General features: G+C 44.9%; 1 protein-coding gene across 2 annotated transcripts in view; it reads left to right on the forward strand.

Annotated features, from left to right (window-relative positions):
• The window catches only part of LOC310987650 (filamin-C-like), a 28,575-nt gene that overhangs the window by 9,683 nt on the left and 5,424 nt on the right, over positions 1-13,468 (forward strand). Inside the window, exons 9-38 of one of the 2 annotated variants that reach the window (XM_083973999.1) lie at positions 733-870; positions 1,032-1,158; positions 1,251-1,387; positions 1,492-1,685; positions 2,345-2,458; positions 2,558-2,701; positions 2,847-2,970; positions 3,272-3,432; positions 3,526-3,616; positions 3,754-3,923; positions 4,016-4,133; positions 4,226-4,488; positions 5,244-5,841; positions 6,198-6,371; positions 7,162-7,324; positions 7,789-8,117; positions 8,216-8,339; positions 8,531-8,687; positions 8,775-8,964; positions 9,649-9,672; positions 9,794-10,035; positions 10,132-10,231; positions 10,764-10,904; positions 11,049-11,177; positions 11,281-11,454; positions 11,572-11,736; positions 11,857-12,060; positions 12,168-12,320; positions 12,425-12,547; positions 12,646-12,894. In XM_083973999.1, coding sequence (XP_083830125.1) covers positions 733-870; positions 1,032-1,158; positions 1,251-1,387; positions 1,492-1,685; positions 2,345-2,458; positions 2,558-2,701; positions 2,847-2,970; positions 3,272-3,432; positions 3,526-3,616; positions 3,754-3,923; positions 4,016-4,133; positions 4,226-4,488; positions 5,244-5,841; positions 6,198-6,371; positions 7,162-7,324; positions 7,789-8,117; positions 8,216-8,339; positions 8,531-8,687; positions 8,775-8,964; positions 9,649-9,672; positions 9,794-10,035; positions 10,132-10,231; positions 10,764-10,904; positions 11,049-11,177; positions 11,281-11,454; positions 11,572-11,736; positions 11,857-12,060; positions 12,168-12,320; positions 12,425-12,547; positions 12,646-12,894 — 5,220 coding nt within the window. Of the gene's footprint in view, positions 1-732; positions 871-1,031; positions 1,159-1,250; positions 1,388-1,491; positions 1,686-2,344; positions 2,459-2,557; positions 2,702-2,846; positions 2,971-3,271; positions 3,433-3,525; positions 3,617-3,753; positions 3,924-4,015; positions 4,134-4,225; positions 4,489-5,243; positions 5,842-6,197; positions 6,372-7,161; positions 7,325-7,788; positions 8,118-8,215; positions 8,340-8,530; positions 8,688-8,774; positions 8,965-9,648; positions 9,673-9,793; positions 10,232-10,763; positions 10,905-11,048; positions 11,178-11,280; positions 11,455-11,571; positions 11,737-11,856; positions 12,061-12,167; positions 12,321-12,424; positions 12,548-12,645; positions 12,895-13,468 lie in introns of both variants that reach the window. The other variant, XM_083973998.1, reaches the window with a different exon arrangement.

Consider the following 13,468-nt stretch of genomic DNA (forward strand, 5'->3'; position numbering starts at 1 on the left):
TTTCACATATATATTTGTCATTTATAGCTCTGCCTGTTCCCACCCTTCCTCCCACGGGAGCCCCCCTGCAGATAGTCCCTCAGTCAATGCGCACCCCTCCTGGAGTAAAGGCTGGGAAGGGGGCTCCCCCTCCAAAACCCAGCCGTCCAAGTTAGTATGGTCTGCTAGGAGCCTGTGTCCATTGCTCAGCCAGACCCATGCCCCCTTGTGCTTTCTCTGAGACTCTGGCGTTGCGGCTCAATGCGGTGTTTTTTTTTCTTGCGCCCTGCAGCTTGACGGCGTAATTTCATGATATGAGATGCAACGTTATGCCAATAGCTGACAGATTGTCCTAGTCTGCATTTCTGTCCACATCTCTGTGAAATATCTTTGCTTGTGCTCTTGACATGTTTGTTTTTTATTGCACATAAATTTGCATCAGCACAGCATTATGTTTAAGCCTGCAGTCAACATTTCTGATTCACTGATGGAAATGTTGGGTGAAGCTCTTTTGATGCATTTCATTTGTGCCAATATGCCATTCAGTGTTCTGTACTTGTGCGGTATGTGTTGCTGCTGAAAGCATCGTTCTTCTTTTCAGGTTCTGTCAGTCAGCCTTTAAGGAATCCCATTTGAATTGAGTATTTTAATGTCTTTTGCCACTAACATCATTGTCAGCTGCTGGCAACTCTCACCTGCCTTTTGCTTTGCTAAATATTTCTCTCTTTCACACTTTGCTGTTATTCCTTTCAGCAATCAACGCAAATGCTTGCAGAGCTACAGGCCGAGGCCTTCAGCCTAAAGGAGTGAGGGTGAAGGAGGTTGCAGACTTCAAAGTTTTCACTAAGGGAGCTGGCAGCGGAGCGCTCAGCGTCACAGTCAAAGGACCAAGTGAGTCAGACAGCTCCATGCATCTCTCCTCCTTTTTTTGGAATTCTTTGTTTTGTTGGGAGTTTTTTTGTCTGCAGAGTTGCATTTTCTCAGTATGAGATTGCATTAAATGTTTCTTTGACTTGTTAAGAATCCATACTGACTGTTTTATTCATTCTCAGCCGGAGCAGAGGAGCAAGTGAAAGTGCGCGATGCAGGGAACGGTGTGTATGACTGTGAATATTACCCGCTTAAGCCTGGTAAATACACAGTCAGCATCACCTGGGGAGGCCAGCCCATTGCGCGCAGGTAGGGTCCTGTTGATGCCCTTAGCTGTTCATCATTAACAATGCACATTCACATTTTGAGAAGGTAATATTGTGCATTCTTGTGCGCTGCAGCCCCTTTGAAGTGGAGGTGGGCGAGGAGGCAGGTTTTCAGAAGGTGAGGGCCTGGGGTCCTGGTCTGAAGACGGGTATGGTGGGAAAATCTGCTGACTTTGTGGTCGAGGCCATCGGCACTGAAGTTGGAACTCTGGGTGAGACATACAAGTGATGAAAAGAAGAAAGTGAATTTTTTTCTTTCTTTAAAAAAAAAAAAATCTGTACTAAATGTGGGGATACTTATTTTTTTTTTGCTCAGGCTTCTCCATTGAAGGACCGTCACAGGCTAAAATTGAGTGTGATGATAAGGGTGATGGGTCCTGTGATGTCCGCTATTGGCCCACTGAGCCTGGAGACTATGCTGTCCATGTCATTTGTGATGATAAGGACATCAAGGACAGTCCCTTCATGGCCCACATTCTCCCTGCAGTCAATGATGTCTTCCCTGAGAAGGTAATTCCCACTGGATGAGTTTGTCAACCACCCTTAAAGGGATATTTCACAACATTTTGGCAAATTCACCTATTGCCATAAGCCCTATACAGTAGTCTTAGTGGTAGGTTCAACTCATCAAATACACAATCCAACAACTCAAATACGCTCTCAAGTTGTGACCTGCACATTCACCACGCTATGAAATAATAATGTAACATTACGAGACAGAGTTGTTTTCGAGGCAAATAAGTAACTGGAACTACATTCCAGACACTCGGCGGAGTAAGTAGTTCTGAGTATTTGCTTCATGTGTTGTAATGTTACATAATTATACCTTATCATTTCATAGCATGGTGAATGTGCAGGTCACAACTTGTCTACAAGAATGTTTTGGAGTTTTTGGATTGTGTATTTGATGAGTTTGATGAGGGAAATGTAAAATACTGTGCGCCTCCGTAGCGTTAGCTGAGCAGCTCGTGTCTCTGCCCCGCTGATCTCAAAACAGCTTGCACCAACAATTAAAGGTAATGAACCTACTCCTAAAACTGTAGGGATTATGGCAATAGGCGAATTTGCCAAAATGTTGAAATATCCCTTTAAAATGACAAACAGGTTAATGATCTAAATTTAAACTAAATTTTAAAAAATGTCTCTAAAAATGTGTTTTGTGTATGTAGGTGAAAGCCTTTGGACCTGGTCTGCAGCCGACTGGTGTCATTGTGAACAAACCAACGGAATTCACCATCGATGCTCGCATGGCTGGAAAGGGTGACCTCAAGCTCTACGCACAGGTATGCGGGCAGCGGTCGGTTAAAGTCTCATTGGTTATTTATAGGAATGCATCATGTGTCTGTACGGGCCAGAGCTGACATGCTTTTGTAACCACTAAGGACGCTGAGGGCTGCACCATCAACATCAAGATCACTGACAGGGGAGATGGCACCTATCTGTGTGTGTACACTCCTGTCAAGTCCATTAAACACACCATCATTGTCAGTTGGGGGGACGTCAACGTGCCCAACAGCCCCTTCAGGGTAAGATTCATACACAGATCTATACTGCATGTAAAATTCTCCTTTTTTATGGTCATACTCCACCAAATAAAGATAAAGTAAGAGGACTGCAGTAGTTCTACTTGAACCAATAGCTTCTAACTCAAGCACACTGTGAATTCATTAGGTGCTGGTTGGAGAGGGTTCTCATCCAGACAAAGTCAAAGTCTATGGGCCTGGAGTGGAAAAGACAGGGCTCAAGGCTAACGAGCCAACATACTTCACTGTGGACTGCAGCGAGGCTGGTCAAGGTGAGCAATGAGCACGCACAAGGAGATGATGTGGGTGGTTACAAAAACACTTCTAAGTTTAGCCGACTCTTGGTGAAGTGAGTGCTTTGAATGCTGGAAATGTGAAGCATAGAATTAACAGAGACGGTGAATCTATGCAGCCATGTTGACCAGGTCAAGTTGACTTAGTTGAAATACTGTATATAAAATCCAGTTCAAAGACAGCTCTAAGCAGCAGATGGACTTGTGGTTATACAGTAGAGCAACTTTAATTCTCGAGATCGACCTTCATTTAACTGTGCTCATTGCTATGCAACAACAGGGGACATCAGTATTGGAATCAAATGCGCCCCCGGAGTGATCGGCCCTGCAGAGGCAGACATCGACTTTGACATCATCAAGAATGACAATGACACCTTCACTGTTAAGTACACTCCCCCTGGTGCAGGCAAATATACCATCATGGTGCTGTTCGCTGACCAGGTAAGAACAGGGTTTCTCTTGGCCTGTGTCACATTACTTATGAAATTATGTTTTAAATTGTTTTTTACATCTTCTCACAATTGCCTTTATCAGGAAATTCCCGTCAGTCCATTCAAGGTCAAAGTGGATCCTTCCCATGATGCTGGCAAGGTGAGAGCAGAGGGTCCTGGACTCAACAAGACAGGTGAGACAAAGATATCATGCACACTTCACCTATTAGGCGTTTTCATTTGCAACAAACACCCACTATAATACTTTTTGTCACAGAAATCATGTGATTTGACCAAGATTGATAACACTGACAAAACCTGTGTGTTTCAGGAGTGGAGGTGGGCGCTCCAACCCACTTCACCATCTACACAAAGGGAGCTGGCAAGGCCAAGCCTGAGGTGCAGTTTGCTGCATCAGGCCCAGGAGAGGCGGTTCGTGACTTTGAGATCATCGATAACCACGATTACTCCTACACTGTCAAGTACATGGCTCTTCAGCAGGTACTGGAAGACTCCAATACCATTAGAACAGGATTATTCACAGTAAAACACCAGTTCAATAATGTTCATTCTTTTTTATAATGTTTTTGTAGGGTAACATGACAATTTCAGTGACTCATGGAGGAGATCCCATACCAAAGAGTCCCTTCAACATCACAGTTTCACCACCTCTGGATATTGGAAAGGTGAAAGTGAAGGGATTAGACACCAGTAAGTCGCAAACTAAATCCTGTTCTCTTGAGGTGCATTGTAAAAATAATGAATAGCAAAGGTTAAGTGTGTTGTATTACATTTTCTTGCAGAAGTGGAGGTTGGAAAGGATCAGGAGTTTTCAGTGAACACAAAAGGTGCTGGTGGTCAGGGCAATGTAGGTGTGAAGATGGTTTCACCCTCTGGCCGACCAATCCCGTGCAAGCTGGAATCTGACAAGACCAATGGCACTCACAGTGTGAAGTATATTCCCCCAGAGGAGGGACAGTACAAGGTTGATGTCAGCTATGATGGAAACCCAGTGATGGGAAGCCCCTTTGGGCTGGAGGCGGTGATGCCTGCAGATCCTTCAAAGGTAAAGACTGCTGCATGTCGTTTTTCACTCTATCCAGACTTCTTGAACACCTGAACACTTGAACAGACTGGCCTGCCCTCCCTGTCTTTCCTCAGCTCTTGTTAACATTTCTATGTTTTCCTCTGTGTTATAAACTATTTTCTTGTCTGTATACAGAGGTTTCTCCAATTTTTCCCTGTTAAAAGGGTTTTCCTATAGTTTTTCCTCAGTGGATGTGAGGGTCTAAGTTGTTATGATGCTGTGTAAAGCCCTTTGAGACAAACTGTTTGTAAAAATGGGCTATACACTGCAAAAACTCAAAATCTTTCCAATAATATTTGTCTTATTTCTTGTCAAAAGGTCTCATTTCGAGTCAAAACTAATCTCTTTTCACTTAAAATAAGACTCATCACCTAAAAATGAACTTGTTTTTAGATAATTTTCACTTGTTTCAAACACATTTTCACTTGAAATAAGTAGAAAAATCTGCCAGTGAAAGCTAGATTTTTGTACTTGTAATAAGAAAGAAAAACTTGCCCCACTATCAGATTTTTCTACTTATTCCAAGTGACAATATGCTTGAAAGAAGCAAAAAGTGTCAAAACAAGCTACTTTTTAACGTGATGAGTCTTATTTTAAGTATAATGAGATTTGTTTTGACTAGAAATTACATTTTGACTAGAAATAAGACAAATATTCTGAGTATTTGCAGTGTACAAATAAAATTGCCTTGCCTTGCCATATCTCAAAAATTGACCTAACTGTTCTCATCACAGGTGAGAGCCTATGGCCCAGGCCTGAAGGGAGGCATTGTGGGTAAATCTGCTCCTTTCACAATTGACACAAAAGGAGCTGGTGCAGGTGGACTGGGCCTGACCGTGGAGGGGCCCTGTGAAGCTAAAATGGAGTGCCAGGACAATGGCGATGGCACATGCTCAGTGTCCTACCTACCCACTGAGGCCGGGGAGTATGCCATCAACATCCTGTTTGCAGAGCAGCACATTCCCGGCTCTCCTTTCAAGGCCGCGGTGCGTCCGGCCTTCGATCCCAGCAAAGCCACAGCCAGCGGTCCCGGTCTAGAGCGGGCCAAGGCAGGAGAACCAGCGACCTTCACCGTGGACTGCACCCGGGCAGGAGACGCCGAGCTCACCATCGAGATCGTGTCGGAGACCGGGGCTAAGGCCGAGGTGCACATCCACAAAACTGCGGAGGGGATCTTCTCTGTCACCTACATACCACCTTTCCACGGCGCGCACACCATCACCATCAAGTATGGCGGCCATTCGATTCCTCAGTTTCCCAAAGTACTGCAGGTTGAACCATCAGTGGACACTAGCGGTGTGCATGTCTACGGACCGGGAGTGGAGCCCAGAGGTAAGAAGACCAAGAAAGCATTTAGCACTTTATGTTAGATTTTGATTACACTTGTGTACTAGTGTTAAAAAGATAATTGTAAATTCATGTTTCAAAGTGAAGACATCACCCTTGACTCTGGGAAACTGTAGCAACAAATTGAATTTTCACTGCCACATCTTAAAGACTAAATGATTACTTGATTAACTCATAATGGAAACTGGCAGTTGCAGCCGTAAGATCTATTAATTTAACTGGGTCACAAACAGCTGATGAATCAGTCATAAAGATGTACAATGTGTCATGTTGGGACTGTTGCAGTTGTTTGATGTTGCTCTTTGGCAACAAATCACATGAAATGTTTCTGGCGTTTCAAGGGGTCCTCAGAGAAGTCACCACCCACTTTATCGTGGATATCCGCGCCCTCAACAAGGCTGGAGGAAACCATGTGAAGGTTCACATTATCAGCCCCTCTGGCACCAACATAGACAACTACATCACTGACAAGGGAGACGGCACCTACAGAGTGGAGTACACAGCATTCGAGGATGGTAGGAGCCTAGAGAAATTACTTTATGTCATTTAACAGTACAACGTTAAACAACAATGATGGATCTAAGATCTTTATTGAAAAAGGGTGACAGACTTTTAGAAACCTGGAAGCATCTATTTGTCTGTTGTGGATTATCAGAGCTTTTTACATAGAGAGCCTGTCAGAACATATGTATATAGACAGACAGATAAATCACAAGCACCGTTTGGGAATAAAGCAGGCGAACGGGGAAAAGAAAGGCAAGGGAGAAAAGGGGTATAAATACAGAATGATGCAGTGAAGCAAAGGTTTAAGAGGCAGAGAGCAGGGAGTCAGGCAGACAGGCTCTGTTTTATAAATAGGGTGCTCTAAAACAGAAGCTCTTAACCAGGCAGGTATGTGTGCTGAAGGCTGCCTGCATGCAGCAATACAGCAGGGGAATGACAGGGTATATTAATAGAGACCTATAGCACAAAGCAAAGAGATCACAGAGCACTTCTCCACCACCAGACATGCTCTGATATCAGTGCAGTGTGGCTGGGAACCTGGCATGTCGGCCCACTGAGAGGGCTCTGTCAGGAAAATGTTGTAACAGAATAATGAATAGGGAACAGATGTAATTCTTTGCATGCTCACCAGTGCATCTGCAGTGTAGATGGCATCTTTTATAGATAAACAGATGTTGGATCTCCCTAAAAGGGAATTTGTCTGCCCCATAATTAAAAGCAAGTGGAAAACATTTGCTTGCTTTGAAAACAGAGACCCTGTATGACATCACATGCTGAATAGGTGTACCTGTTTGTGTTTAGGAATGCACCTGATTGAGGTGCTGTATGACGATGCACCCGTGCCGAAGAGTCCCTTCAGGGTGTCTGTGGTGGAGGGATGTGATCCCACCAGGGTGCGTGCCTTTGGACCAGGTCTGGAGGGAGGAATAACCAACAAGTCAAACTGCTTCACCGTGGAGACCAGGTACTATAATGGATCCCAATGAATGGAGACCAGAGATGGCAAAAGTACCCAGATTCTTTACCTGAGTAGAAGTAAAAGTACCTGTGTAAAAAATGACATTGGTAAAAGTGAAAGTAATGATCCAAATAGCTACTCAAGTAAAAGTAAAAAAGTACAGGCTCTGAACAAACATTAAGTTTACCTGCCAGACACAAGATGTATCCTAAAGTTCTTCACTATAGTCAATCGTATGCATTGTATTGTACAAATGCCTGCTTTGTGAGTGAGTTTGAAGCTGATGAAAGGAGAGAAAAAAGTCGAGCTGTAATTTTATTTTGCCGTAAATTCATTTTGCCACGGAAACCCTGATATATAAAAAGTAACAAGCCTTTTTGGGAAATGTAAGGAGTAAAATGTACCGATATTTGCATTATGGGCAGCTTAAGCAATGTGCAATGAATGAAGAGTTGTGTCTTCTCTCTCAGGGGCGCTGGTACCGGAGGCCTGGGCCTGACCATCGAGGGAGCCTCAGAGGCAAAAATATCCTGCAAAGACAACAAAGACGGCAGCTGCAGCGTGGAGTATGTCCCCTTTACGCCTGGAGATTATGACGTCAACATTAACTACGGAGGTCACCCGATCCCTGGCAGTCCGTTCCGTGTGCTTGTTAAAGACCCTGTTGACCCCAGCAAAGTGAAGTGCTCAGGTCCAGGTCTGGGCACCGGGGTGAGAGCGCACGTCCCTCAGACTTTCACAGTAGACTCCACCAAGGCTGGACAGGCCCCGCTGGACGTCAAACTCTACGGCCCGACAGGTGTGGATCTACTGGTGGACAACTGTGACAAATCATGCATAAATGTAGCTGTGAGTTTGTGGTATATGTGTTTTATTTCCATACTGTCCTATTTCCAGGCACAGTGGAGCCAGTTGGTGTGAAGAACAACGGTGACGGCACCCACACAGTTCACTACACCCCGGCTCAGGACGGCCCTTACACTGTAGCTGTTAAATATGCGGATCAGGAAGTCCCTCACAGGTTGAGTATGAGTTTTATAAGAACCCACTAATCCAGGCAGTATGTGTAGATATGTCTTAATTAAAGCACTGCTCTGTCTGACTGGGCTGTGGAAAGAGAAGAGCAGCTCACCAAGTTTTCTCTTCCAATTTCTGTCTTTTGTAGGATTGAGTTAGGTAATTACACCTGATAACACTAACTTTCCTCTATAGCCCATTCAAGGTGATGTCTCAGCCTGGGCATGACGCCAGTAAGGTGCGCGCCAGTGGTCCTGGTCTGGATGCCAAAGGTGTGTCTGCAAGCCTGCCTGTGGAGTTCACCATCGACGCCCGTGATGCCGGAGAGGGACTGCTCACTGTGCAGATTCTGGTGGGATCAGCTGCATTCATTCCAAGATTTCTAACTTTCCAATCATGAGCCGCTGCCTAAAATAACTGGATATCCTCTCACCTGCAGGACCCAGAGGGCAAACCCAAGAATGCAACCATCCAGGACAACAGGGACGGCACCTACACCGTCTCCTATGTGCCGGACTCAACAGGCCCCTACACCATCACCATTAAATATGGGGGAGATGAGATTCCGTACTCCCCGTACTGCATCCAGTCCCTGCCCACAGGAGACGCCAGCAAATGTCTCCTCACCGGTAAGAAACCTGCTGTGGATCCATCACAAATACAATTACAGTACATCTTTTAACCCTCCTGCTGTCCTTCTGTTCCCTTCCTCCATCCTTCCTTTCTCCCTTCCTCCTTTCCACAATCCTTTTCCCCTTCCTTCCTTCCTTCCTTAACCAAATCTGTTCCTTCCCTCCATTTATCTTTCCTTCCTTTTCCCTTCCTTCCTTCCGTCCTTCCTTCCTTCGTCCTTCCTTCTTTTTCCTTCCTCTTTTGATCTAATTGACCCAATCTGTTCCCTCCCTCCATATTTCCTTCCTTCCTTCCTTCCTTCCTTCCTTCCTTCCTTCCTTCCTTCCTTCCTTCCTTCCTTCCTTCCTTCCTTCCTTCCTTCCTTCCTTCCTTTTTGACCCAATCTGTTCATCTATCTTACCTTCCTTTTTCCCTTCCTTCTTTCCTCCCATCTCTCCCTTTGTCCTTCCTTCCTTCATTCCTTCTTCCTTCCTTTTTGACAATCTGTTCATCTATCTTACCTTCCATTTCCCTTCCTTCTTTCCTCCCGTCTCTACCTTCCTTCCTTCCTTCCTTCCCTCCTTCCTCCCTTCCTTCCTTCCTTCTTTCCCTTCGTCCTTCTTTCCCTGACCCAGGAGGACAACAGAGGTGTTAATTGTATTTTACATGTGTATTCACTACTATGCTCTTTTTCCTTCCAGTGTCGATTGGAGGACATGGCGTGTGTGAGTAACCAAGAGTTTGTTTTTAGTTCTCTACCTTTTATTACTTTATTTGTGGAGTCCAGGCATTGGTGCTGCACTTTTTCTGACCCTTATTCCCCCTTTTCATCTCTGTCCTGAGCAGCAAGTCTTCAGAAACTCCAGACCTCTGAGGATACAGTCATCACAGTGGATGCCAAGGCTGCTGGGAAAGGCAAAGTGACCTGTAAGGTGCAGACCCCACAGGGGATGGAGCTGGACATGGATGTAGTGGAGAACCACGATGGGACATTTGACATTTACTACACAGCCCCTGAACCTGGGAAGTATGTCATTACCATCCGCTTTGGGGGACAGAACATCCCCAAGAGCCCCTTCCACGTGGTGGTGAGTGAAGCTGCTGCAGCTCTGCACTGTTTTCTTTCTCTGACATTTAGTTGTGTCTGTATGAAACAACTATTTCTCTTCTCTCCGTATCGACAGGCCTCAAATGAGCCAGTTGCTCCCCGCGATACCGTGGATCCTCTCTTCCGTCCTGTTAACTTCCTTGTCCCCTTCACGCCCCAGCAAGGAGAGATCACAGGTGTGACCACCACCATTCATTTCATACTGAAAACAACTCCCCTCCCATTTGCTCCCACAAACACACACACAAAACATTCTTTTTTAAATCACTGAAACTAATTATTCTGAAACTCACTGAATGTAACACTTTCCACAATGTCTGTGTATTGTATGATGTAGCATTTAGACTCAATGACAGACTCTGCCATCTCATCCCAATTTCTTTACCCACTCACGAATACAACACGAGAGGGAAACAACTTATAAGGGGAAAGAGACGGAAACTGAAATGTACAAGTCTTAGTGTGACCGTTAAAGGACCACAGACTTGGAATGAGGTTGAGAGTACGATAAGAGAGTCTGCATCTCTGTCTATTTTTAAAAAAGAGATTAAAAGAAAAACTGCTGCTGAAATATGTTTAAATCAAGCTCAGTTTGCTGTTTTTTTTGTTTCATGTCTGCTGTATATTATGAATTGAAAATTTATTTTGGATTTGTAAAATAAAAACGAACCTTGAACTGACATCTAACCATGCTGCCATTATTTCTAGGTGAGGTGAGGATGCCTTCAGGCAAGACTGCCCGCCCACATATCACCGACAATAAGGATGGCACCATTACAATCAAGTACCAGCCCACAGAGAGAGGCCGGCATGAAATGGACATCAAATGTGAGGGAAACCACATTCCAGGTGAGAGACACGCCACATTTAAAGAATAGAAGATGGCTGACCTAGCCTTCTAAATCTTGGAAAGCAAAATATGATAACTGTCTAAAACCCAGATGACGACACACACAGAGTCTTAATTACTCCCTGGCAATATATTCCCTACAGGAAGCCCCCTGCAGTTCTATGTGGATGCTGTGAACAGTGGAGTGGTGACTGCTTATGGTCCAGGTCTGAGTTTCGGCATGGTCAATAAAACCGCCACTTTTACTGTGGTCACCAAGAACGCAGGAGAAGGTAAAATAGCTTTCATTTCCTGTGGTAATGTAGTTTTTTTTAGGAAACTGTCAGTGCACTGCAGATCAGATCAACCAATCAGGGCATTTCTTCTCCCTCCCAGGTGGTCTGTCGCTGGCGGTGGAGGGTCCCTCCAAGGCCGAGATCACCTGTAAGGACAACAAAGATGGTACATGCACCGTGTCCTACCTGCCTACAGCTCCTGGAGACTACAACATCATTGTCAAGTTTGACAACAAGCACATTCCTGGCAGTCCCTTCACTGCTAAAATCACTGGTGAGATTTTTTGTCTTTTGTGCTCTATGTATATTTATACATTTATAGTATTTTTTTTATGTTATGAGTAAGGTTTTAAAGGTTGATAGACATCTAAAGCCTCTTTTTAATGTTCAGGGGACGACTCCATAACGAGGACATCCCAGCTGAATGTCGGCACAGCGGCTGATGTGTCTCTGAAGATCACAGAGACTGATCTGAGCTCTCTGACTGCCAGTATCAGAGCTCCATCAGGCAATGAGGAGCCCTGTCTACTCAAGAGACTTCCAAACAGACACCTTGGTGAGATTATATTCAATTGACAGGCTCAAAGTGACAGGAAGGGGCAGAACATTTTTTTTGTCTGTCGGAAACATTTAGATTACATTTTTATTCTCCTCTCTATATTGTTTATGTGCACAGGTATTTCCTTCACCCCTAAGGAGGTTGGGGAGCATGAGGTCAGTGTGAGGAAGGACGGCATGCATGTAGCCAACAGCCCATTCAAGATCATGGTCGGCCAGTCAGAGATCGGCGAAGCCAGCAGAGTCAAGGCTTTCGGTAAAGGCCTGGTGGAGGCACACACTTTTGAAATGGCTGAATTCTTTGTGGATACCAGGAATGCAGGTAAGCATCAGAGACGGTATGTTTCACCTCTATGGAAAATACTGTTGGAGAAAAATACAAAAGAGCAGTTAGTTTATCAACCTTTTTATGTTTCCCTCTTCTTACAGGTTATGGCGGTCTAGCATTATCAATTGAGGGTCCAAGCAAAGTAGATATCAACTGTGAAGATGTAGAGGATGGGACATGCAGAGTGACCTACTGGCCAACAGAACCTGGAAGTTACACTGTTAATATCAAGTTTGCTGAAAAGCACATCCCAGGTTTGAACCGATTGCTTGAAAAATAATCAAATATGAAAGAAAAATTACACATAAAATTTTTTAATATATTTAGTTTGTACTCTCTATTTATTCTTCCCATTCAGGAAGTCCATTCACAGTCAAGGTGACAGGAGAAGGAAGGATCAAAGAGAGCATTACCAGGAAGAGACAGGCGTCTTCTATTGCCTCAGTGGGCAGCACATGTGGCCTTAACCTCAAGATCCCAGGTGAGTACAGAAGCCAGAGTGCAGCGGGCGGCCACCTAAAACACCCGATCCTGCTCCAGACTTATATTTCTATCCTAACTGTTTTCTTCTCGCTACAGGAAACTGGTTCCAGATGGTTTCAGCACAGGAGAGGCTGACCAGGACGTTCACCCGCAGCAGCCACACATACACCCGGACTGAGCGCACAGAGATCAGCAAAACTCGCGGTGGAGAGACCAAGAGGGAGGTACGAGTGGAGGAGAGCACCCAGGTGGGTGGGGGAGGAAGCCCCTTCAGAGATGTGTTTGGAGATTTTCTGGGCAGAGAGAGCCTCAGCAGCTTCGCCGGCATCACAGCCAGACCTGAAGGTGAGAATCCAAATAGATTCCTTGTTAACTGAAATACTGATGAGTTTAACCCTCCTGTTGTCCTCCTGGGTCAAGGAAGGAAGGAAGGACGAAGGGAAGGAAGGAAGGAAAGAAAGAAGGAAGGAAGGATAAAGGGAAAGATGGGGGGAAAGAGGAAGGGGAAAAGGAAGGAATTATAGAAGGAGGGAGGGAACAGATTGGGTCAATTGGGTCAAAAAGGAAGGAAGAAGTAAGGACAAAAGGAAAGAAGGAAGGGAGGGGAAAAGGATTGTGGAAAGAAGGAAGGAAAGAAAGATGGAGGGAGGGAACAGATTTGTTCAAGGGAGGGAGAAAAAGGAAGGAAGAAGGGAAAAAGGATGGAAAGAAAGGTGGAAGGAGGGAACAGATCAGGTCAATTGGATCAAAAGAGGAAGGAAGAAGAAATGAGGACAAAGGGAAGGAAGGAAAGAAGGAAAGGAAAAGGGATTGTGGAAAGAAGGAAGGGAGAAAGGAAGAAAAGAAGGAAGGATGGAGGAAGGGAACAGATAGGGTCAATTTGACCCAGAAGGACAACAGGAGGGTTAAGTATTTTACA

This window comes from Trachurus trachurus (assembly GCF_905171665.1).
Source record: "Trachurus trachurus genome assembly, chromosome: 6".
NCBI lineage: Eukaryota > Metazoa > Chordata > Actinopteri > Carangiformes > Carangidae > Trachurus > Trachurus trachurus.